This window comes from Trachypithecus francoisi, unplaced genomic scaffold, assembly GCF_009764315.1.
Source record: "Trachypithecus francoisi isolate TF-2019V2 unplaced genomic scaffold, Tfra_2.0 Contig01585, whole genome shotgun sequence".
Lineage (NCBI taxonomy): Eukaryota > Metazoa > Chordata > Mammalia > Primates > Cercopithecidae > Trachypithecus > Trachypithecus francoisi.
The window spans coordinates 2,382,038-2,404,753 of record NW_022681444.1 but is presented as its reverse complement, the minus strand read 5'-3'; the positions used below and the strand labels follow the sequence as shown (position 1 = coordinate 2,404,753).

At 50.7% G+C, this 22,716-nt stretch overlaps 1 protein-coding gene and 1 pseudogene across 5 annotated transcripts in view; both read left to right on the top strand.

Annotated features, from left to right (window-relative positions):
- Positions 1-22,716, top strand: part of GOLGA1 (golgin A1) — a 69,852-nt gene that overhangs the window by 44,707 nt on the left and 2,429 nt on the right. For all 5 annotated transcript variants that reach the window (XM_033190887.1, XM_033190897.1, XM_033190885.1 and 2 more), the window contains 7 exons: positions 106-201; positions 13,551-13,640; positions 14,494-14,596; positions 14,727-14,887; positions 15,625-15,768; positions 21,906-21,965; positions 22,510-22,680. In XM_033190887.1, coding sequence (XP_033046778.1) covers positions 106-201; positions 13,551-13,640; positions 14,494-14,596; positions 14,727-14,887; positions 15,625-15,768; positions 21,906-21,965; positions 22,510-22,680 — 825 coding nt within the window. The remainder of the gene's footprint in view (positions 1-105; positions 202-13,550; positions 13,641-14,493; positions 14,597-14,726; positions 14,888-15,624; positions 15,769-21,905; positions 21,966-22,509; positions 22,681-22,716) is intronic.
- On the top strand, positions 16,425-16,591 carry LOC117074040 (annotated as a pseudogene).

Sequence of the window (22,716 nt, the reverse complement as noted above, 5' to 3'; positions counted from 1 at the left end):
GTATATTGTTCCTCCCTATGCCTTCTTCCTGGTCCATGCTCCCTGTGCCCAGGGAAATATGGTAGTGAAGACTTGTCTTTTATATATGTTCTTCTAAATTGGCAGCGACAACTGGAGCAAGAAAATGCAGCCCTTAAAGAAAGCAGTAATGAATATGAACGTTCTTTACAGAATCACCAATTTGAACTAAAGAAGCTGAAGGTATTTATTTAATTGAATCAGAGTCTCATAAAAGTGTTCATATTTTCTATGTGTGTATTTAGAGCACCCCACTTCTCATACTTACAGTACAGGATGAGTAGAATTAGCATTTGTTCAATAGTTCTGTTAGGCATCGGCCAGAAATTGCCACTTCATTAAGTTCTCTTAGGGATCCAGGACAGTAGGAAGAATTGTGTTCATTTTGCAGTTAGTGTCATTGAGGTTCTGAGGGTAAACCATTTGTGCAAGTTGCATAGTTGGTTAGAGGTGGTGCTGGTCTGACTTCACCCTACCACAGAGGCCAGACCTTCCTCTGTGGCATCAACAACTGCTTGAAAGTCATGCTGTGAAAACACTGCTCTTGCTGATATTTCCAGGGAGATCTTAAAACCAGGCCTTAAAAGATGATAAGGACCTTTGTTTTGCTTGTTTATGTCAGGGACCGTGTACAGAAATGAAGAAACAATCTGCTGGATTATTACACTTTCTCTTCTGCAAATTTGGAGCTTTAATCAGATGATGCCTCTTTCATTCCCTAATCATAACTGGATAAAAAGGAGGAAAGATTCAGTCACTTTCTTATATGCCCCCAGACTCCCCTGGCCCCTTTCAAAGCACCTTGGATGATGGGACATTGTAGTACTTGCCCGGCTTGGTCATGACTCAAAGATTTTATGGATCCTTTGGCAGCGATCTTCTCCTGGAGCATCCGTAGCTGAATGCCTGCACCTAGTAAGCTTCCAGTAATCAGATCTGATGAGTGACATAGGTACTAATGCAGTAGCATTGCATCATGTGGAGCATGGACTTTGGAGTCAGATTTTTTTTTCATGCATTCCTTCAATAAACATTTGAGTATCTGTAAGGGCCAGGCATCACTGTAAGTGCTGGGATGTATTAAATAGCAATGAGCCAGTGTGGTGGCTCACGCCTGTATTCCTAGCATTTTGAGAGGCCAAGGTGGGTGGATCACCTGAGGTCAGAAGTTTGAGACCAGCCTGGCCAACATGGTGAAATCCCATCTCTACTAAAAATTCAACCATTAGCCAGTGTGGTGGTTGTGCCTGTAATCCCAATTGGGAGGCTGAGGCAGGAGAATCACTTGAACCTGGGAGGTGGAGGCTACAGTGAGCCAAGATCATGCCACTGCACTCCAGCCTGGGTGACAGAGCGAGACTCCATCCCAAAAAGTAAATAAATAGCAATGGAAAAAAAACAGGTGAAGTTCCTTTCTTGTGGAGTTTGTAACTAGAGATGGTAACCAAGTTACAAATAATGATAAATGCTATGAAGAAAATAGAACAGGGCAAGGACAGCCAGTGGGGAGGTCGGGGAGGAGAGGGCTCTTTTCCGTATAGAATTAGGGAAGGCCTTGATGCTGGCAGAAGGGCCTGCAATGTGAATATTTGAGGAAGAATATTCTAGACAGAAGAAATAACAAATATAAAAGCTCTGAGGCAGGAAAAAGCCTGGTCTGTTCAAAGAATAGCACAGAGGCCAGTGTGGCTGCAGCTACTGGCCAAGGGAGAGCATGGCTGGTGGTGAGGGGGAACACAGGCATTAGAAAGAATCATGGGAAGCCCTGGCAGGTTTTTTTTTTTTCTTTTTTTTTGAGACAGGGTCTTTCTCTGTTGCCCAGGCTGGAGTGCAGTGGTGCAGTAACAGCTCACTGCAGCCTCAGCTTCCCAGGCTCAAGCAATCCTCCCACCTCAGCTTCATGAATAACTAGGACTACAGGTGTGCAAAATTTATTAATCTTTCTTTTGTAGAGACAGAGTCTCGCTATGTTAACCAGGCTGATTTTAAACTCCTGTGCTCCAGCGATCCACTCTCCTTGGCCTCCCAAAGTGCTGGGATTATAGGCATGAGCCACCACTCCTGGCCAGCCATGGCAGGTCTTAAGCAGATAAGTGATGTGAGAAGTTTTGTTTTAAAAGGATTTCTCTGGCTGCCTGTGAAGAATGTTTGGTAAGGGAGACATGAGCAGAAGCAGGAAGACTGTTTAGGAGACTTTTTAGGAATCTAGGCCAGAAGTGACTAACACATTAGTGGTGGACTTGGGAAGAAGTATTCAGACCAGGATTTATTTTTAGAGATGGAGCTGTTTTGTTTGCTTTTTGTTTTTTGTATATGAGATGGAGTCTCACTTTGTTGCCCAGGCCGATGTGTAGTGGAACTATCTCAGCCTACTGTTACCTCAACCTCCTGGGTTCAAGCAGTTCTCATGCTCTACCTCCCAAGTAGCTGGGACTACAGGCACATGCTACCATGCCCGGCTAATTTTTGTATTTTTGGTAGAGACAGGGTTTCACCATATTGGCCAGGCTGGTCTCGAACTCCTGACCTCAAGTGATCCACCTGCCTTGGCCTCCCAAAGTGCTGGGATTAAGGTGTGAGCCACCATGCCCTGCCTGAGATGGAGCTTTTAGGACTTAGGAATGGGAGAAAAATAGGAATTGTAGATGACACCTAGATTTGGTTTGTATAACTCGGTTTCTCCACTTCAGCGCTATTGACGTTTGAGGCCAGATGGCTCTCTGTTGTAGAGGTTCTTTGTTGTAGAGGTTCTCTGTTGTGGAGGGTCTCTGTTGTGGGTGGTTCTCTGTTGTGGGTGGTTCTCTGTTGTGGAGGGTGTCTGTTGTGGAGGGTGTCTGTTGTGGAGGGTCTCTGTTGTGCAGGGTGTCTGTTGTGGGTGGTTCTCTGTTGTGGAGGGTCTCTGTTGTGGGTGGTTCTCTGTTGTGGGTGGTTCTCTGTTGTGGAGGTTCTCTGTTTTGGGGGTCTCGGTTGTGGAGGGTGTCTGTTGTGGAGGGTGTCTGTTGTGGAGGGTCTCTGTTGTGCAGGGTGTCTGTTGTGGAGGGTCTCTGTTGTGGGTGGTTCTCTGTTGTGGAGGTTCTCTGTTTTGGAGGGTCTCTGTTGTGGAGGGTGTCTGTTGTGGATGGTTCTCTGTTGTGGAGGTTCTCTGTTGTGGGTGGTTCTCTGTTGTGGAGGTTCTCTGTTTTGGAGGGTCTCTGTTGTGGAGGGTCTCTGTTGTGGAGGGTGTCTGTTGTGGGTGGTTCTCTGTTGTGGAGGTTCTCTGTTGTGGGTGGTTCTCTGTTATGGAGGTTCTCTGTTGTGGAGGGTGTCTGTTGTGGGTGGTTCTCTGTTGTGGAGGTTCTCTATTGTGGAGGTTCTCTGTTGTGGAGGGTTCTCTGTTGTGGAGGTTCTCTGTTGTGGAGGGTCTCTGTTGTGGAGGGTCTCTGTTGTGGAGGATCTCTGTTATGGAGGGTCTCTGTTGTGGAAGGTTCTCTGTTTTGGGTGGTTCTCTGTGGGAGGTCTCTGTTGTGGAGGTTCTCTGTTGTGGAGGGTGTCTGTTGTGGAGGGTGTCTGTTGTGGAGGGTCTCTGTTGTGGAGGGTGTCTGTTGTGGAGGGTCTCTGTTGTGGAGGGTTCTCTGTTGTGGGTGGTTCTCTGTTGTGGAGGGTGTCTGTTGTGGAGGGTCTCTGTTGTGGAGGGTCTCTGTTGTGGAGGTTCTCTGTTGTGGAGGGTTCTCTGTTGTGGAGGTTCTCTGTTGTGGAGGGTCTCTGTTGTGGAAGGTTCTCTGTTGTGGGTGGTTCTCTGTTGTGGAGGGTGTCTGTTGAGGAGGGTCTCTGTTGTGGAAGTTCTCTGTTGTGGAGGGTGTCTGTTGTGGAGGGTCTCTGTTGTGGAGGGTGTCTGTTGTGGAGGGTGTCTGTTGTGGAGGGTGTCTGTTGTGGGTGGTTCTCTGTTGTGGAGGGTGTCTGTTGTGGAGGGTCTCTGTTGTGGAGGGTCTCTGTTGTGGAAGGTTCTCTGTTGTGGAGGGTGTCTATTGTGGAGGGTCTCTGTTGTGGAGGGTGTCTGTTGTGGAGGGTCTCTGTTGTGGAGGGTGTCTGTTGTGGGTGGTTCTCTGTTGTGGAGGTTCTCTGTTGTGGAGGTTCTCTGTTGTGGAGGGTCTCTGTTGTGGAGGGTCTCTGTTGTGGAGGGTGTCTGTTGTGGAGGGTGTCTGTTGTGGAGGTTCTCTGTTGTGGAGGGTCTCTGTTGTGGAAGGTTCTCTGTTGTGGAGGGTGTCTGTTGTGGAGGGTCTCTGTTGTGGAGGGTGTCTGTTGTGGGTGGTTCTCTGTTGTGGAGGTTCTCTGTTGTGGAGGTTCTCTGTTGTGGAGGGTGTCTGTTGTGGAGGTTCTCTGTTTGGTGGGTTCTCTGTTGTGGAGGTTCTCTGTTGTGGAGGGTCTCTGTTGTGGAAGGTTCTCTGTTGTGGGTGGTTCTCTGTTGTGGAGGGTCTCTGTTGTGTAGGTTCTCTGTTGTGGAGGGTGTCTGTTGTGGAGGGTGTCTGTTGTGGAGGGTCTCTGTTGTGGAGGGTGTCTGTTGTGGAGGGTCTCTGTTGTGGAGGGTGTCTGTTGTGGAGGGTGTCTGTTGTGGAGGGTCTCTGTTGTGGAGGGTTCTGTTGTGGAGGGTTCTCTGTTGTGGAAGGTTCTCTGTTGTGGAGGGTGTCTGTTGTGGAGGGTCTCTGTTGTGGAGGTTCTCTGTTGTGGAGGGTGTCTGTTGTGGAGGGTCTCTGTTGTGGAAGGTCTCTGTTGTGGATGGTTCTCTGTTGTGGAGGGTCTCTGTTGTGGAAGGTTCTCTGTTGTGGAGGGTGTCTGTTATGGAGGGTCTCTGTTGTGGAGGGTGTCTGTTGTGGAGGGTGTCTGTTGTGGGTGGTTCTCTGTTGTGGAGGGTCTCTGTTGTGGATGGTTATCTGTTGTGGAAGGTTCTCTGTTGTGGAGGGTGTCTGTTGTGGAGGGTCTCTGTTGTGGAGGTTCTCTGTTGTGGAGGGTGTCTGTTGTGGAGGGTGTCTGTTGTGGAAGGTGTCTGTTGTGGGTGGTGGTTCTCTGTTGTGGAGGGTGTCTGTTGTGGAGGGTGTCTGTTGTGGAGGGTCTTCTGTTGGGAGGGTGTCTGTTGTGGGTGGTTCTCTGTTGTGGAGGGTGTCTGTTGTGGAGGGTGTCTGTTGTGGAAGGTGTCTGTTGTGGGTGGTTCTCTGTTGTGGAGGGTGTCTGTTGTGGAGGGTCTCTGTTGTGGAGGGTGTCTGTTGTGGAGGGTGTCTGTTGTGGAGGGTGTCTGTTGTGGAAGGTGTCTGTTGTGGGTGGTTCTCTGTTGTGGAGGGTGTCTGTTGTGGAGGGTCTCTGTTGTGGAGGGTGTCTGTTGTGGAGGGTCTCTGTTGTGGAAGGTTCTCTGTTGTGGAGGGTGTCTGTTGTGGAGGGTCTCTTGTGGAAGGTTCTCTGTTGTGGAGGGTGTCTGTTGTGGAGGGTCTCTGTTGTGGAGGGTCTCTGTTGTGGAGGGTGTCTGTTGTGGGTGGTTCTCTGTTGTGGAGGTTCTCTGTTGTGAGCGGTGTCTCTTGTGGAGGTTCTCTGTTGTGGAGGGTTCTCTTTGTGGAGGGTCTCTGTTGTGGGGTCTCTGTTGTGGAGGGTCTCTGTTGTGGAAGTTCTCTGTTGTGGGTGGTTCTCTGTTGTGGAGGGTCTCTGTTGTGTAGGTTCTCTGGTGTGGAGTGTCTGTTGTGGGGGTGTCTGTTGTGAGGTTCTCTGTTGTGGAGGTGTCTGTTGTGGAGGGTGTCTGTTGTGGAGGGTGTCTGTTGTGGAGGGTCTCTGTTGTGTAGGTTCTCTGTTTTGGAGAGTGTCTGTTGTGGAGGGTGTCTGTTGTGGAGGTTCTCTGTTGTGGAGGATGTCTGTTGTGGAGGGTGTCTGTTGTGGAGGGTGTCTGTTGTGGAGGGTGTCTGTTGTGGAGGGTCTCTGTTGTGGATGGTTCTCTGTTGTGGAAGGTTCTCTGTTGTGGAGGGTGTCTGTTGTGGAGGGTCTCTGTTGTGGAGGGTGTCTGTTGTGGAGGTGTCTGTTGTGGAGGGTGTCTGTTGTGGAAGTGTCTGTTGTGGGGGTGTTCTGTTGTGGAGTGTCTGTTGTGGAGGGTGTCTGTTGTGGAGGGTGTCTGTTGTGGAGGTCTCTGTTGTGAGGTTCCTCTGTTGTGGAAGGTCTCTGTTGTGGAGGTGTCCTGTTGTGGAGGGTCTCTGTTGTGGAGGGTGTCTGTTGTGGAGGTGTCTGTTGTGGAGGTCTCTGTTGTGGAGGTTCTCTGTTGTGGGTGGTTCTCTGTTGTGGGTGGTTCTCTGTTGTGGAGGGTCTCTGTTGTGGAAGGTTCTCTGTTGTGGAGGGTCTCTGTTGTGGAGGGTTCTCTGTTGTGGAGGGTCTCTGTTGTGGAGGTTCTCTGTTGTGGAGGGTGTCTGTTGTGGAGGGTGTCTGTTGTGGAAGGTGTCTGTTGTGGAGGGTGTCTGTTGTGGAGGGTGTCTGTTGTGGATGGTTCTCTGTTGTGGAGGGTGTCCGTTGTGGAAGTTCTCTGTGTGGAGGGGGTCCTGTTGTGGAGGTCCTCTGTTGTGGAGGGTCTCTGTTGTGGAGGGTGTCTGTTGTGGAAGGTTCTCTGTTGTGGAGGGTTCTCTGTTGTGGAGAGTCTCTGTTGTGGATGGTTCTCTGTTGTGGAAGATTCTCTGTTCTGGAGGGTGTCTGTTGTGGAGGGTCTCTGTTGTGGAGGGTGTCTGTTGTGGAGGGTCTCTGTTGTGGAGGGTGTCTGTTGTGGAGAGTCTCTGTTGTGGAGGGTGTCTGTTGTGGAGGGTCTCTGTTGTGGAGGGTGTCTGTTGTGGAGGGTCTCTGTTGTGTAGGTTCTCTGTTGTGGAGAGTGTCTGTTGTGGAGGGTGTCTGTTGTGGAGGTTCTCTGTTGTGGAGGGTGTCTGTTGTGGAGGGTGTCTGTTGTGGAGGGTCTCTCTTGTGGAGGGTGTCTGTTGTGGAGGGTCTCTGTTGTGGATGGTTCTCTGTTGTGGAAGGTCTCTGTTGTGGAGGGTGTCTGTTGTGGAGGGTCTCTGTTGTGGAGGGTCTCTGTTGTGGAGGGTGTCTGTTGTGGAGGGTCTCTGTTGTGGAGGGTGTCTGTTGTGGAGGGTTCTCTGTTGTGGGTGGTTCTCTGTTGTGGAGGGTCTCTGTTGTGGATGGTTCTCTGTTGTGGAGGGTCTCTGTTGTGGAAGGTTCTCTGTTGTGGAGGGTCTCTGTTGTGGAGGGTCTCTGTTGTGGAGGGTTCTCTGTTGTGGAGGGTCTCTGTTGTGGAGGTTCTCTGTTGTGGAGGGTCTCTGTTTGTTGTGAGGGTCTCTGTTGTGGGGGTCTCTGTTGTGGAGGGTCTCTGTTGTGGAGGGTGTCTGTTGTGGAGGGTGTCTGTGTGGAGGGTTCTGTTGTGGAAGGTGTCTGTTGTGGAGGGTTCTGTTGTGGAGGGTGTCTGTTGTGGAAGGTTTCTGTTGTGGAGGGTGTCTGTTGTGGAGGGGTCTGTTGTGGAGGGTGTCTGTTGTGGAGGGTCTCTGTTGTGGAGGGTGTCTGTTGTGGAAGGTTCTCTGTTGTGGAAGGTTCTCTGTTGTGGAAGGTTCTCTGTTGTGGAGGGTCCTCTGTTGTGGAGGGTTCTCTGTTGTGGATGGTTCTCTGTTGTGGAGGGTCTCTGTTGTGGGGGTCTCTGTTCTGGAAGGTTCTCTGTTGTGGAGGATGTCTGTTGTGGAGGGTTCTCTGTTGTGGAGGGTGTCTGTTGTGGAGGGTGTCTGTTGTGGAAGGTTCTCTGTTGTGGAGGGTGTCTGTTGTGGAGGGTTCTCTGTTGTGGAGGGTGTCTGTTGTGGAGGATGTCTGTTGTGGAGGGTCTCTGTTGTGGAAGGTTCTCTGTTGTGGAGGGTGTCTGTTGTGGAGGGTCTCTGTTGTGGAGGGTGTCTGTTGTGGAGGGTCTCTGTTGTGGAGGGTGTCTGTTGTGGATGGTTCTCTGTTGTGGAAGGTTCTCTGTTGTGGAAGGTTCTCTGTTGTGGAGGGTCTCTGTTGTGGATGGTTCTCTGTTGTGGATGGTTCTCTGTTGTGGAAGGTTCTCTGTTGTGGAGGGTCTCTGTTGTGGAAGGTTCTCTGTTGTGGAGGATGTCTGTTGTGGAGGGTTCTCTGTTGTGGAGGGTGTCTGTTGTGGAGGGTGTCTGTTGTGGAAGGTTCTCTGTTGTGGAGGGTGTCTGTTGTGGAGGGTTCTCTGTTGTGGAGGGTGTCTGTTGTGGAGGATGTCTGTTGTGGAGGGTGTCTGTTGTGGAAGGTGTCTGTTGTGGAGGGTGTCTGTTGTGGAAGGTTCTCTGTTGTGGAGGGTGTCTGTTGTGGAGGGTTCTCTGTTGTGGAGGTTCTCTGTTGTGGAGGGTGTCTGTTGTGGAGGGTGTCTGTTGTGGAGGGTCTCTGTTGTGGAGGGTGTCTATTGTGGAGGGTGTCTGTTGTGGGTGGTTCTCTGTTGTGGAGGGTGTCTGTTGTGGAGGGTGTCTGTTGTGGAGGGTCTCTGTTGTGGAGGGTGTGTGTTGTGGAGGGTGTCTGTTGTGGAGGGTCTCTGTTGTGGAGGGTGTCTGTTGTGGAGGGTGTCTGTTGTGGAGGGTCTCTGTTGTGGAGGGTGTCTGTTGTGGAGGGTTCTCTGTTGTGGAGGGTTCTCTGTTGTGGAGGGTGTCTGTTGTGGAGGGTCTCTGTTGTGGAAGGTTCTCTGTTGTGGGTGGTTCTCTGTTATAGAGGGTCTCTGTTGTGGAAGGTTCTCTGTTGTGGGTGGTTCTCTGTTGTGGAGGGTCTCTGTTGTGGAAGGTTCTCTGTTGTGGAGGGTCTCTGTTGTGGAACTTCTTTGTTGTATGTGCTGCAAATATGCATGATAGGCTGCTTAGGAGCATCTACCCACTAGATGTCAGTAGCGGCCCCACTTAGGACAACCACAGTGTCTCCAGACAATTGCTAAATGTCTCGTGGGGGCAAAAGCACTGCTGGCAGAGAACCAGTGGGGTAACTGAATGAACAGCGTATGTACCATTCACTGAGATGGGGGTCTGGGGAGATATGTCAGTGGTGGATTCCATTTTGGGCATGTTGAGCTTCAGAGGCCTACCCAACAGGCAGTCTGTAGGCTGACAAGTCTGGAAATCGGAGCAGATTCTGAGTAGATATATAAGTTAGGAAGCCTGTGTGCCTATAGTCCCAGCTGCTTGGGAGCCCAGGAGGCGGAGGTTGCAGTGAGCCAAGATCACACCAGTGCACTCCAGCCTGAATGACAGAGCAAGAACCTATTTCAAACACACACACCCTTGCACACACACACACACACAACACACACACACAACTTTAGGAAACCATCAATCAGCATAGCTCATAGGCAAAATTACAGCCAAATGGCTATCAGTGAGTGCAGATAGAGCAGAGGGTGGAAAACGAATGCCGAGGCCACACCCACAGGCAGAGGCTCAGAACAAAAGGAGGGGCCAACAGAGAAGACACCAAAGGAGCCGCAGATAGGGTAGCAGTAAAAGCAGGTGCATGTGGGGCTCTGGAAGTACAGGGCAGAAAGCATTACAAGAAGGACTGAGTAGTGAACTCTCATATGCTGCCAACTGGTCAAGAAAGGAGACAAAGAGCTGACCGTTAGATTTGGCAAGACTGAGTTTGTCAGCAACGCTGGGAAGAATAGTCACTGTAGAGTCGTAGGGGGATATGGTTGACCAGAGGTTAAAATGAGACTCGAGAGATGCTTCCACCTGCAGTAAAGGCAGACTAGGTAATTCAGACCAGCTCACCTGAGGACTCCCAGACAAACTGGCCAAAATAAGAGAACATCTGCTTGTAGCAGCCTGCAAGACAGTAAGGAATGGCCCATCCCGCCCAGGGACAGGAATCCAGCGTGCAAAGCAGCTTTTGCCCTGGTGGTATCTGCTGATCCTGAAGAGGCTGGAAGTTTATCTAAATTTTTCATAGTTTCTCAGAGTTAGGGGAATAGAAATTGGAGTTTAATTTTTATTAAAGCTTGGATCCAGCCTGGGAGATCCTGGAAGCTTTGGTTAGGCACACCATAGGACTACACGCTAGGAGTAAAGTTGAACGGGAAGTAACCAGCACCCCATCTGCACCCTGCTCCCAGCTTTGATTGCACTAACTGAAGGACATGGGTGGCCCAGGAAAAACCTGTGAGCTAATTTTGGATTAAAACGATCCCAGGGGCTAGGTGCGGTGGCTCAAGCCTGTAATCCCAGCACTTTGGGAGGCCAAGACGGGCGGATCATGAGGTCAGGAGATCGAGACCATCCTGGCTAACACGGTGAAACCCCGTCTCTACTGAAAAATATAAAAAACTAGCCGGGCGTGGTGGCGGGCGCCTGTAGTCCCAGCTACTTAGGAGGCTGAGGCAGGGGAATGCCGTGAACCCGGGAGGCGGAGCTTGCAGTGAGCTGAGATCCAGCCACTGCACTCCAGCCTGGGCGACAGAGCAAGGCTCCGTCTCAAAACAAAACAAAACAAAACAAAACCAAAAAAACCATCCCAGGTTATTAGTGCTCCTGGGTGACTAGAAAAAACAAAATCAAAGATAAGCAAACAAAAATACAAAACAACACGAACAAAAGAAACAGACTCACAAGATATTATATGCTTACTATGTTTGAGATAAAAGACAAAATTAAAAATTTCAGCAAGATGTGAAATAGTTCTATTATTTTAATAGAAGACAGCAGTTTTAAAAAAGGAATCAAATAGAATTTTAGACCTGAAAAATAGAATAACTGAAATTAATAAAATAAATTACAAAAGGACATGAAGAAGCTTTTTGGTGGATGGGTATTTTTACTATTTTTGTTAGGGTGATGGTTTCATCACAGTTCATCAAGGCATACACCTGTAGTCCCAGCTACTCAGGAGACTGGGGCAGGAGGATCTCTTGAGCCTAGAAGGTCGAGGCTGCAGTGAGCTATCATCACAAACTGGACTGCAGCCTGGGCGATAGAGCAAGAACCCATTTCCAAAAACATAAAAATTTAAATGTAAACATATAGAAAACTCCTATATGTTTACATTTAAGAAATACACTTCCTTTTTTTTTTTCTTTTTTTTGAGACGGAATTTCTCTTTTGTTGCCCAGGCTGGGGTGCAATGGCGCGATCTCAGCTCACTGCAACCTCTGCATCCTGGGTTCAAGCGATTCTCCTGCCTCAGCCTCCCAAGTAGCTAAGATCACAGACATGCACCACCACACCAGGCTAATTTTGTATTTTTAGTAGAGATGGGGTTTCTCCATGTTGGTCAGGCTGGTCTCAAACTCCCAACCTCAGGTGATCTGCCCACTTTGGCCTCCCAAAGTACTGGGAATACAAGCGTGAGCCACCATGCCCAGCCTGAAATACACTTTCAAATAACCCATAGGTCAAAGAAAAAAAATCACGATGGAAATTCTGAAATATTTTGAAATAAAGCTGGGCACAGTGGTTCACACAGCCAAGATTGTGCCATTGCACTCCAGCCTGGATGTGACAAGAGCTAAACTCCGTCTCAAAAAAATAATAATATATTGAAATAAATGATTTTGTAAATAGTATGGATCAAAATTGGTCGAGTATAACTAAAGCAGTGCATGGAAGGAAATTTCAGTCTCAGTGTCATCTCTTAGGAAGAAAGCCTGAAAATTGAGCCACGTATGCATCTCAAAAAGTCAGAAACAGGCATAAATCAAACTCAAGGAAGAAATAACAAATACAAGCACACAAATTAATGAAATGGAAAATAAAATGGGCTGGGCGCGGTGACTCAGCCCTGTAATCCCAGCACTTTGGGAGGCCAAAGCAGGTGGATCACCTGAGGTCAGGAATTCAAGACCAGCCTGACCAACTTGGTGAAACCCCATCTCTACTAAAAATACAAAAATTAGCTGGGCATAGTGGCGCATGCCTGTAATCCAAGCTACTTGGGAGGCTGAGGCAGGAGAATCGCTTGAACCTGGGAGTCAGAGGTTGCAGTGAGCCGAGATTGCACCATTGCACCCCAGCCTGGGCAACAAAAGCAAAACTCTGTCTCAGGAAGGAAAGGAGGAAGGGAAGAAGGGAGGGAGAGAGGCAGGCCAGGCACGGTGGCTCATGCCTGTAATCGCAGCACTTTCGGAGGCCAAGGTAGATCACCTAAGGTCAGGAGTTTGAGAGCAGCCTGACCAACATGGTGAAACCCGTCTCTACTAAAAATACAAAAATTAGCCGGGCATGGTGGCACATGCCTGTAGTTCCAGCTACTCGGGAGGGTGAGGCAGGAGAATTGCTTGAACCTGGGAGGCAGAGGTTGCAGTCAACTGAGATTGCACCACTGCATTCCAGCCTGGGCAACAAAAGAGAAGCTCCATCTCAAAAAAAAAAAAAGAATGGGACCCTGTCATAATAGCGAGGACTGCTGAAGCCTGAAGTGGATTATTTGAAGGCGAATAAAATTGCTAAGCTCTGGGTGAGACGAATCAAGGCCATATTTAGTTTAACAGTCTACTTGTTCCATCAGCTACTGAGAAGGGTGTGCTCAATCTTCCACTACAATGGTAGATTTGTCTCTTTCTTCCTTTAGTTCTGTCTGTCTTCGCTTCATGTATTTTGAAGTGCTGCTATTAGGTGCACATATATTTAGAACTGTTTTTTGTCCATGCTCTTCAAAGCAGCCGTTCCCTAAGCCCATCCTGGAGAATCATCCCCAGGTGCAGAGGCAGCCGTGCGTGGGTGGCCTGGTGGCTCCTGCAAGCTGCAGGCCCTGCTTTATACCACAGTGAACCTAAGCAGGCACCGTCAACCCCGCCTCCCACAGTGCTGGATCTTATGTGGCTCTGAGGCACTAGCACAGACTTTGGAGCCACAGAGACTCTGTTCTGTCCTGTCAGTCTAGCCCCTCACTAGCTGATGCTTGAATCCATTTTCCTGCAGCCTTGACCTCCCGGACACAAGCAATCCTCTTACCTCAGCCTCCTGAGTAGCTGGCACTACATGCATGTGCCACCATGCTTGGCTAATTTTTCTTATTGTTTACAGAGACAGGTCCTCGCTGTGTTGCCCAGGATGGTCTTGAACTCCTGGGTTCAAGTGATCCTCCCACCTCAGCCTCCTGAAGTGGGGGGATTGTTGGTGTAAGCCACCATACCCAGTCATTGGTTCTTACTCTTTCTGTAACCAATTGTTCCAGTCCCCCACTCCATTCACGTGGCCTGCAAGTCTGACTTCTTGTTCTTGGCTACTGTCCTTAGACCAGCTCTTCAGGATAGGCCTGTAGCCTTGGTGTGGGTCCTGGTGGGGGTGCTTTTGGGGCAATCGATCCTCAGTGGTGTGCCATTTCCAGAGAAGTTGGTGTGTTGCCTGCCAGGACAGCTCTGAGAGGGATACTGAAGGCATGGCAGGGAGGGGCCAGGCTGGGAGCCTGGGGAAGTGGGAAGCATGTTGGTCTGGCTCTGCAAAGCCATGCCCTGTCTGCTGGGCTTCTTGTGTGGCATACAGCTAAAAAACTGTGAACTAAGTGTTGAGGCTCAGTGGTTTTCTACATTGTAGGAAGAATGGAGCCAAAGAGAAATTGTGAGTGTCGCGATGGCTCAAGCACTGGAGGAGGTGCGGAAGCAAAGGGAAGAGTTCCAGCAACGGGTAGGCCCTGTTTCACGCTGAGGGGCGATGTCCCCTGCAGTTGCACGAGCAGCAGGCCCATCCTGCCGTGAGACTGTTGGAGAGGCCCTGTCTCTCCAGGGTAGGGGTAGTAGACACAGGGCTCAGGGAATGCAGTCAGCTGCGTGGGCCCCCGTGCTCTCTGGGAAGCTGATAGACAAATGTTATAAAGAAACCCTCACCCCATAGGATGCCCTTTTCTGATTTTTCAACTGTCATTACCTGGAAAATGGTCCATGCTCAGGGGCCTACTGGGCTCTGATTCTATGAGGTGGCCCATCATTGCCCACCTGCCCCAGAGGCCATGGAAGGTTGTGTTGAGTTTTTGCAGGAAGTAAAGGAAAGCCTCCCTTGAAGGCAGACTTCACATCTGACCCCAGGGCTTCTAGTTCAGTGGCTTTAGGTCTTTGGTAAGTCCTTAACAAATCTGAGTCTCCTTTGATGAGGACTCTAGTCCTTCTCCTTACACCTCCAGGAAACTATTCTATAATGAGGTAACATATATCAAGTGCGTATCTAGTGTTGGGGATGTTGCAGGCACTCAGGAAATGGAAGTTATGACAGCTTGTTGGGCTGGGCAGAATGGCCATGTCTCTGGTTGACCCACTGTTGGCCAGGGGGCAGTGGGAGGCAACTGCCCCTGTGCAGGGCCCCTGCCAAGGAGAATAGATTTGTGCACGGTCATAGGAGCAGAGCTTAGCTGGGGGTTTGCTCCAGGTTGTGGACTTTAGGGAGGGATTCATGGTGGACCCTGGAGAGCAGGAAAGTGGAGATTTCTGTGGGAAGATGGGTTCACTGCTTGCAACCTTCCCTCTTGTCGATTTTTCTCTCCAAGGCAGCTAACCTGACAGCCATAATAGACGAGAAGGAACAGAATCTGCAGGAAAAAACCGAAGTGCTTCTCCAGAAAGAGCAGGAGATTCTCCAGCTGGAGCAAGGTGCGGAGTCTGTCCCTGGCTGAGCCTTCTCTCCTTTTCAGGCCCGGCATCCTGCCTTGTGACGGCCTTGCCACCAAGCAGCATAGAGTCACTGGGCTCACAGTGCCCCCTTCCTTTCTCCACAACCCAGGTCACAACTCTGCCCTGCTGCAGATGCGCCAGCTGCAGGCTGAGCTGGAGGCCCTGAGGACCCTGAAGGCAGAGGAGACTGCAGTGGTCACAGAGCAGGAGGACCTACTGAGGCTGCGGGGCCCATTGCAGGCCGAAGCGCTCTCAGTCAGCGAGTCGCACGTAAGTTGCAGCCGCACCTGCGTGGATGCTACAGCAAGATGCAGGGCAGGTGCTGAGAGTGCCCCCGAGGAGGCAGCAGTGGGGACACACGGTGGACAGGACACTCCCCTGCATGGAGGGTCCTTTCTTTAAAGTAGGGCACTCAGCCAAGCGTGGTGGCTCACACCTGTAATCCCAGCACTTGGGGAGGCCGAGGCGGACGGATCACGAAGTCAGGAGATCGAGACCATCCTGGCGAACACGGTGAAACCCCATCTCTACTAAAAATACAAAAAATTAGCCGGGCATGGTGACAGGTACCTGTAGTCCCAGCTGCTCAGAAGGCTGAGGCAGGAGAATGACATGAACCCAGGAGGCGGAGCTTGGTGGAGCCAAGATCACGCCACTGCACTTCAGCTTCGGCAACAGAGCGAGACTCCATCTCAATAAATAAATAAATAAATAAAGTGGGGCACTTATATGGCTGGGAGGCCGTGAGTCCTGAAGAGCCCATCACAGATGGCCCTTGTCAGTAGGCAGGGGAGAGCAAGCCCTTCATCCCAGCAAAGACTTGTCGTGTGATTAGTTGTGGGCATTGGGCTTTGGATCTTCTCCAGGAACTTACTTCCTGGCCAGTTGCCTATTAGATCACAACAGCCCACACCTAAAGGATGAGTCTGGCTCCCCTTCCCTGTACACCTGTGGCTCAACTTCACCTTACCTGTCCTGGCTCTCAACTTGCTGCTACCACCTTGTAGGTGACCTCGAGGGCCATGCAGGACCCTGTGTTCCAGCTTCCAACTGCAGGAAGAACACCAAATGGTGAGGTTGGGGCCATGGATCTCGCGCAGCTACAGAAGGAGAAACAGGACTTGCAGCAGCAACTTCTGGAGAAAAATAAGGTGAGGATGCCCTTTGCATGGCTGTTTCTGTCTCCACCAGGTCCCCGCCCTCGGGCCTAAAATGACCCAGTCCATCCTCGGAGGTTTTTACGGTACCCCCTGCACCTCCTGGTAACCATGACCCCTCTCACCCAAAGGCCTTCCTCCTGATCTTCCGTTCCTCCTGCACTGTCCTCCTCCACACCCTCCTCAGTCCTCTTCTCCCCACCCCCTGGAGAACTGGCCAAGTATCAGGCTTGGGCAGCTGCAAGCCTGCGTGTTCCCTGCCAGGCCATAGCGACAGTCCTCTTTCCTCTGTACTTCCTTTCTACAGCTGTGGAAGGACAGCACTGATAGCTGCCTTTAAGGGTTTGTTTGGGTGGGAGGAGGGGGGTATAAATGAAGGTGTTTGTTAACCGTCGTATAAACTTTGTAAACTCTCTGGTATTTGGTAGAGGCTCAATAAATGTCATGGTCCCCACCCCTCACCCTCCAGCCTTTTCACCTGTATAAATGCAGGATCTCATTTAATCCTGGTTCTTAAAAGTGTCCTGTGAAGCTTAGTATGCCAGCCGGCTGTTGCTCTGGCCTGAAATTCTGCCCCCAAATTGTGTGTGTGTGTGTTTAGATCTCTTACAAGGGGGAAAGTGTTCATTATGTCTAATATAAAACACAGAATCTTTGCATGGTGGCAGTATCGTAGCCAATGAGGTCTATCCGAGGTGCGATTATTGCTAATTGAAAAAAAAATACACACAGAAAAGTGTACAAAACAGATGTGTGTCTCAATGAATTAACAGAAAGCAAACCCATATAACCACCCTGATGCGAATCAGGACATTGCCAGCATCCCAGAAGCCCAGCCCCCTGGGCCCCTCACAGCCCTGTCAGTCACTCCAGCCCAGCCCTTCTGGCAATGACTGCCTTGCTTTTTCCCCTAGTGTCACCTCAGCTCGCATTGCTCAACCCCACAGTTTCGTTGTGCCTGTTTGTAAATGTCCCGTGTGCCCCTAGGACCTCTGTCTCTGGAGCCTCTGACTTTACCAGCTGTGCTGCCTTCCTGCCTCCTTACTCAGCGTTGGGTCTGTGTCTGTCTCGGGACCACTGCCTTCCCGACACCTCTGGTTCTCTGGCCTCTCTCCCTTTCCTCAGACAGTCCTAGCCAAGCTCTGGTTAAACTTGGGCTAAACTCAACTCTTCCCTGCTCCCTGCCTGCAGCCATGGAGCCAGACCTGGCTGGAAAGTGCCATCACCTGGGCATTCAGGTCCCCTCGAAGCTCAGGACCATGGTCCTGCGGGCAACCCAGTGTTCCCCGCAACCCCGCTTCATCCGTGGGCCTTCACGCCCCTCTGCTCCTAACCCCAACTTCATGTCTACCTTCTCTTCTCTCTTCACCTCAACCCTGCCTCACCCACCCTGGCACTCCCGCCTCCTACTTCTCTGAGAAGGGATGTGCCACAGCCTCTCCTCTACCCTGTTCCCTCACCTCCCCAAGCACTACGCCAGCCGCCTCCCCCTTCTTGCCTAGGTCATTTTTTCTTGGAGTCGTCCCATCCACTGAGAAGTGCGCTGTCATGCAGGCACCTTATGAAGGCCCTTGGTTGACACCCCTTTGCCCTGTTGCTGAGGCTCTGCTCACCTCCCGTGCTGACAAGTTGAAACTTTCTATATCTGCCATCTCCATTCCCACTCCTCATCTCTCAACCTTTCCCCTACCACGCCACAGAAAAACGCTCTTGTCAAGCTCATCAATAACATCTGCATTGCTAAATCCAGAAGGCAGTTCCTACTTTTCCCTCTGATTGGCCTGTTGGCAGCCTTGGACAGGCGCCTCTTCCTCCTCCTGAAGCTCCCATCCATGGCCTGCTCCTTCTCCGTCTCCTCTGATGGGCCAGTCTCCTTCCCACTGCTACCGCCGTGCGCGGGGGCAGCCCTCACAGCTCTTCCCTGCACTGTGCGCCCTCCTCTGCGATCTCACCCATGCCCTGTGCAGCTGGTTCCCCTCCCTGCCTCCTGCCCAGATGGCTCCATGGATGCTAGCCTCACAAACCTGTCTCCACGTGAGCTCTAAGGTGTCTGAAACTCAAAACATCCGAACACACACTTCGGCTTCACTGTGCTCCCCGGCTGCCATGGCCACCGTTCCCATCTCAGTAGGCGGCAAAAGCCTTGGAGTTGTCCCGTCTGCCTTGGTTCTTTCTCCACCGGCATCCAGGCTGTTAACAGATTCCTTCAGCACCCCCTTCGCACATTTCCCAGAATCCACCACTTCACATCGCTGCCACCTGCTTTAGGTTACCATTGTCTCTTCTCTGGAAGATGGTGTCAGACTTCTAACTGGTTTCCCTGGCATTCCTCTCTTAGCCCTCTGATGACTTCCTATCTCTTGATGAAAGCCTGAGTCCTTGCAGAAGCCTGCAAAGCCCTGTGTGGGCCCCTGGTTACCCCTGCCAGCTGAGCCCCTCCTGTCCTCATCACTCCCTCTCAGCCACAGGGGCCTCACCTCCCATCAAGTACCCTCTGACCTCAGGGCCTTGGCACTTGCTGAGCCTTCCATCTGGAAGTGCCTTCCCCTAGTCACGCTCACTTTCTTTATGCCATCCCGACCAGCCTCACCACCAGAACCCCACCCCTTACCATGCTGCCTCTTCGTGCCTCTTCATACCCCCAATACACTGCGGATTTGATTATTGATTCTTTTTTTTTTTTTTTTTTTTGAGACAGTCCCCCTCTGTCACCCAGACTGGAGTGCAATGGCGTGATCTTAGCTCACTGCGACCTCTGCCTCCTCGGTTCAAGTGATTCTCTTGCCTCAGCCTCCAGAGTAGCTGTGATTACAGGTGCCCACCATCACGCCTGGCTAATTGTGTGTGTGTGTGTGTGTGTGTGTGTGTGTGTGTGTTTGAGATGGAGTCTCTCTCTGTCGCCAGGCTGGAGTGCAGTGGTGCAATCTCAGCTCACTGCAACCTCCGCCTCCCGAGTTCAAACAATTCTCCTCCTGCCTCAGCCTCCCAAGTAGCTGGGACTACAGGTGCATGCTACCACACCCAGCTAATTTTTGTATTTTTAGTAGAGATGGGGTTTCACCATGTTGGCCAGGATGGTCTCGATCTCTTGACCTCATGATCCACCCGCGTTGGCCTCCCAAAGTGCTGGGATTACAGGTGTGAGCCACCATGCCTGGCCTGTTTATTGATTCTTTTCTTTTCCCCCCAAGGGTGAACTTTTGTCTTTTTTGTTGCCGTTTCTCCAGCCCCTAGAACAGTGTAGGGACTCAGTAATTATTAGATGAATTACCGAGTGAGAGAACCCAGGAAACCAAATAACATAAGATAAAGTAGCGAATGTACTTTTGGGACAGTGTCCAACCTCATGGTCAGCCAAGAGAATAGAAATCGAAGCCACAAGGTACCATTTTACAAAAGTGGGTGTGTTGGAGGTCACTTAAAATGCCTCACAGGGGAGGAGTTAGAAACACTTTTGTGGTCCTCTGACTCAGTCATTCCATTCCCAAGAGAAACACTGGGAATTCCTCGCTTGGGGAAACAAAGCTTATCCCAGCTTTGTTTTAAAGTGGAAGCCCGGGCCGGGCGCGGTGGCTCACTCCTGTAATCCCAGCACTTTGGGAGGCCGAGGCGGGCGGATCATGAGGTCAGGAGATCGAGACCAGCCTGGCTAACACAGTGAAACCCCGTCTCTACTAAAAAGACAAAAATAATTAGTCGGGCATAGCAGCGGGTGCCTGTAGTCCCAGCTACTTGGGAAGCTGAGGCAGGAGAATGGCATGAACCCAGGAGGCAGAGCTTGCAGTGAACCGAGATAGCACCACTGCACTCCAGCCTGGGCAACAGAGCGAGACTCCGTCTCAATCAGTCAATCAATAAACAAAGTGGAAGCCCAGCCACGCAGTAAGACAGGGGCATCCCCGGGAGTTCCTGTCACACTAGACGTTACAATTAGGAAAGCTGGAGGAGGCAGTGGTGACTCTGATACATGAAAAATGTATTTACAATTCCAGCCACGCTGTGCAAGAATAGGGATGTGGACTGGGGGTACATGGAAGAACGCATTTAGATATATTACCATTGGGAGACTTCGAATAAATTTTTATTTAAAACCAGGCGTGGTGGCTCCTGCCTGTAATTTCACCACTTTGGGAGGCCGAGGCAGGCAGATCGACTGAGGCCAGGAGTTCAAGACCAGCTTGGCCAACATGGTGAAATCCCGTCTCTACAAAAATGACAAAAATTAGCTGGGCATCGTGGCACACGCCTGGAATCCCAGCTACTCAGGAGGCTGAGGTGGGAGAATTGCTTGAACCCAGGAGGCAGAGGTTGCAGAGAGCCGAGATTATGCCACTGCACTCCTGCTTCAGGGACAGAGTAAGACTCCGTCTCAAAAAAAAAAAAAAATTCTTATATTATGAAGATTTTAGTTGAGAAAATAAGTCTCAGCATGTCTAGTGAATAATGGAATGTGTATGGAATGTGTAATAAATGTAAGGCTTATAATACTAATTAAACATCAAAGAAAATTAGCCAGGCGTGGTGGTGCACGGCTGTAGTCCCAGGTACTCGGGAGGTTGAAATGGGAGAATTGCTTGAGCCCAGCAGTTCAAAGACTGAATCCAGCCTGGGCAACATAGTGACATGCTGTCTCTTAAAGAAAGAAAATGAAAAGAAGGCCAGGTGTGGTGGTTCATGCCTGTAATCCCAGCACTTTGGGAGGCCAAGGTGGGTGGATCACCCAAGGTCAGGAGTTTGAGACCAGCCTGGCCAACATGGTGAAACCCTGTCTCTACTAAAAATACAAAAATTAGCTGGGTGTGGGGGCGGGCACCTGTAATCCCAGCTACTCAGGAGGCTGAGGCAAGAGAATCGCTTGAACCCAGAAGGCAGAGGTTGCAGTGAGCCAAGATTATGCCACTGCACTCCAACCTAGGCAACAGAGCAAGACTCCGTCTCAAAACAATAAATAAAATTAGCTGTATGTGGTGGCACACAACTGTAATCCCAGCTACTTGGGAGGCTGAGGCAGGAGAATCATTTGAACCCAGGAGGCAGAGGTTGCAGTAAGCCAAGATTGCACCATTGCACTCCAACCTGGGCAACAAGAGTGAAACTCCATCTCAAAAAAAGAAAGAAGAAAAAACAAGTTAGTCGGGATGGTGGTGTGCACCTATAATCTCAGCTACTTGAGAGGCTGAGGCAGGAGAATCACCTGAACCCGGGAGATTGAGGTTGCAGTGAGCTGAGATCGCGCCATTGTACTCCAGCCTGGGCGACAGCGAGAATCCATCTCAAAAAAAAAAAAAGGCCGGGCGCGGTGGCTCAAGCCTGTAATCCCAGCACTTTGGGAGGCCGAGACGGGCGGATCACGAGGTCAGGAGATCGAGACCATCCTGGCAAACACGGTGAAACCCCGTCTCTACTAAAAAATACAAAAAACTAGCCGGGCGAGGTGGTGGCGCCTGTAGTCCCAGCTACTCAGGAGGCTGAGGCGGGAGAATGGCGTAAACCCAGGAGGCGGAGCTTGCAGTGAGCTGAGATCCGGACACTGCACTCCAGCCCGGGCGACGGAGCGAGACTCCATCTCAAAAAAAAAAAAAAAAAAGAAAAGAAATTATTTTCCAAATTATTTATCTAAAACCAAATGTTGATGAGTTGTGCAGAAAAACCATGATCTTGTTAGGGTATTCAAAACAAGCATTGCAGATTATTAATGTATTTCAAGAGAGTAGTAGTGATGAGAACCATAAGTCTTCACCTAAGTATCCTACTTGGGGATCACAGCATAAAAATCGAATTTTGATGGCAAAATCTGTGGTCCAGAGCCTTTTCCAGCTGGGCTGTGTGTGGAGAACCAAGCCCCTGGGAAGGGATGGGCAGCACTGGGGCACTCATGTCCACACAGAGGGACTGTGGCCTCTGTGGGACGTGGAGACTCCAGTGTGTGAAAGCAGTGGCCCAAGAGGGATGACAGTCCAGCAGTCGTAGGCACAAGCACACGACAGCTGAGCACCAGCCTCTCAGGATGACTTCTCAGTGCAGAGGCTCCTCACAGGTGTACCGGGGATCCCGTGGGATCTTCGGATCTGTTTCCTTTGGTAAAACATGCATATAATGATTGACTTTCTGTGGGGTGGGGCTTGTCGCAGACCATAAAGCAGATGCAGCAGCGGATGCTGGAGCTCCGGAAGACTCTGCAGAAGGAGCTGGTGAGTGCCCACACAGGAGCTGGCCCCACTTCCCAGCCCTCCCCCTGCTGCCTGTGCCAGGTCCCCCTGAGGTCCCTCGCTGCCTATGCTCCCCCCAACCCCTAATTAATTGCAAGGGGTCACTGGGCAGTCCAGTGTTAGCTGGTGGGCCAGCCTGCCAGCCTGCATGCACCTCTGAAGCAGCTCCGTGGCCGCGGCCCTGCCTGCCTTCTCTGAGCCTGCGTCCTCATCTGAAAGTGGGGTTGTCTGCCACGCCAGCACAGCCACGCTCTAACAGTGTGTGTGGCAGAGGGCCTGGCCGATGCGGGATGCAAGCAGCTCCAGGCCCCAGGGACATGTGTTCTTGCCATGGATAAGGGAATATCTGAGTTTCCCCAAATGATGTCACTCCCTCCTCAAGCCCACCTGGAGGTGCTTCCTTCTCAGGTGGGGCCCTTTTTGCCCTACAATAGTGATCACGGTTTGGACCAGGTGAACCTCCCGTGTAATTTTTTCCACCTGCCTCAGACGGTTCAGTGTAACATCTTTCCCACTGGTTTTTCAGAAAATCAGACCCGATAATGAGCTCTTCGAAGTCCGGGAGAAACCTGGACCTGAGATGGCAAACATGGCGCCTTCCGTCACGAATAACGCTGACCTGACGGATGCCCGCGAGATCAACTTTGAGTACCTTAAGCATGTGGTTTTAAAATTCATGTCCTGTCGCGAATCCGAGGTAAAGGGCTTTTGAGGTGTCTTTTGGGTATTGAGG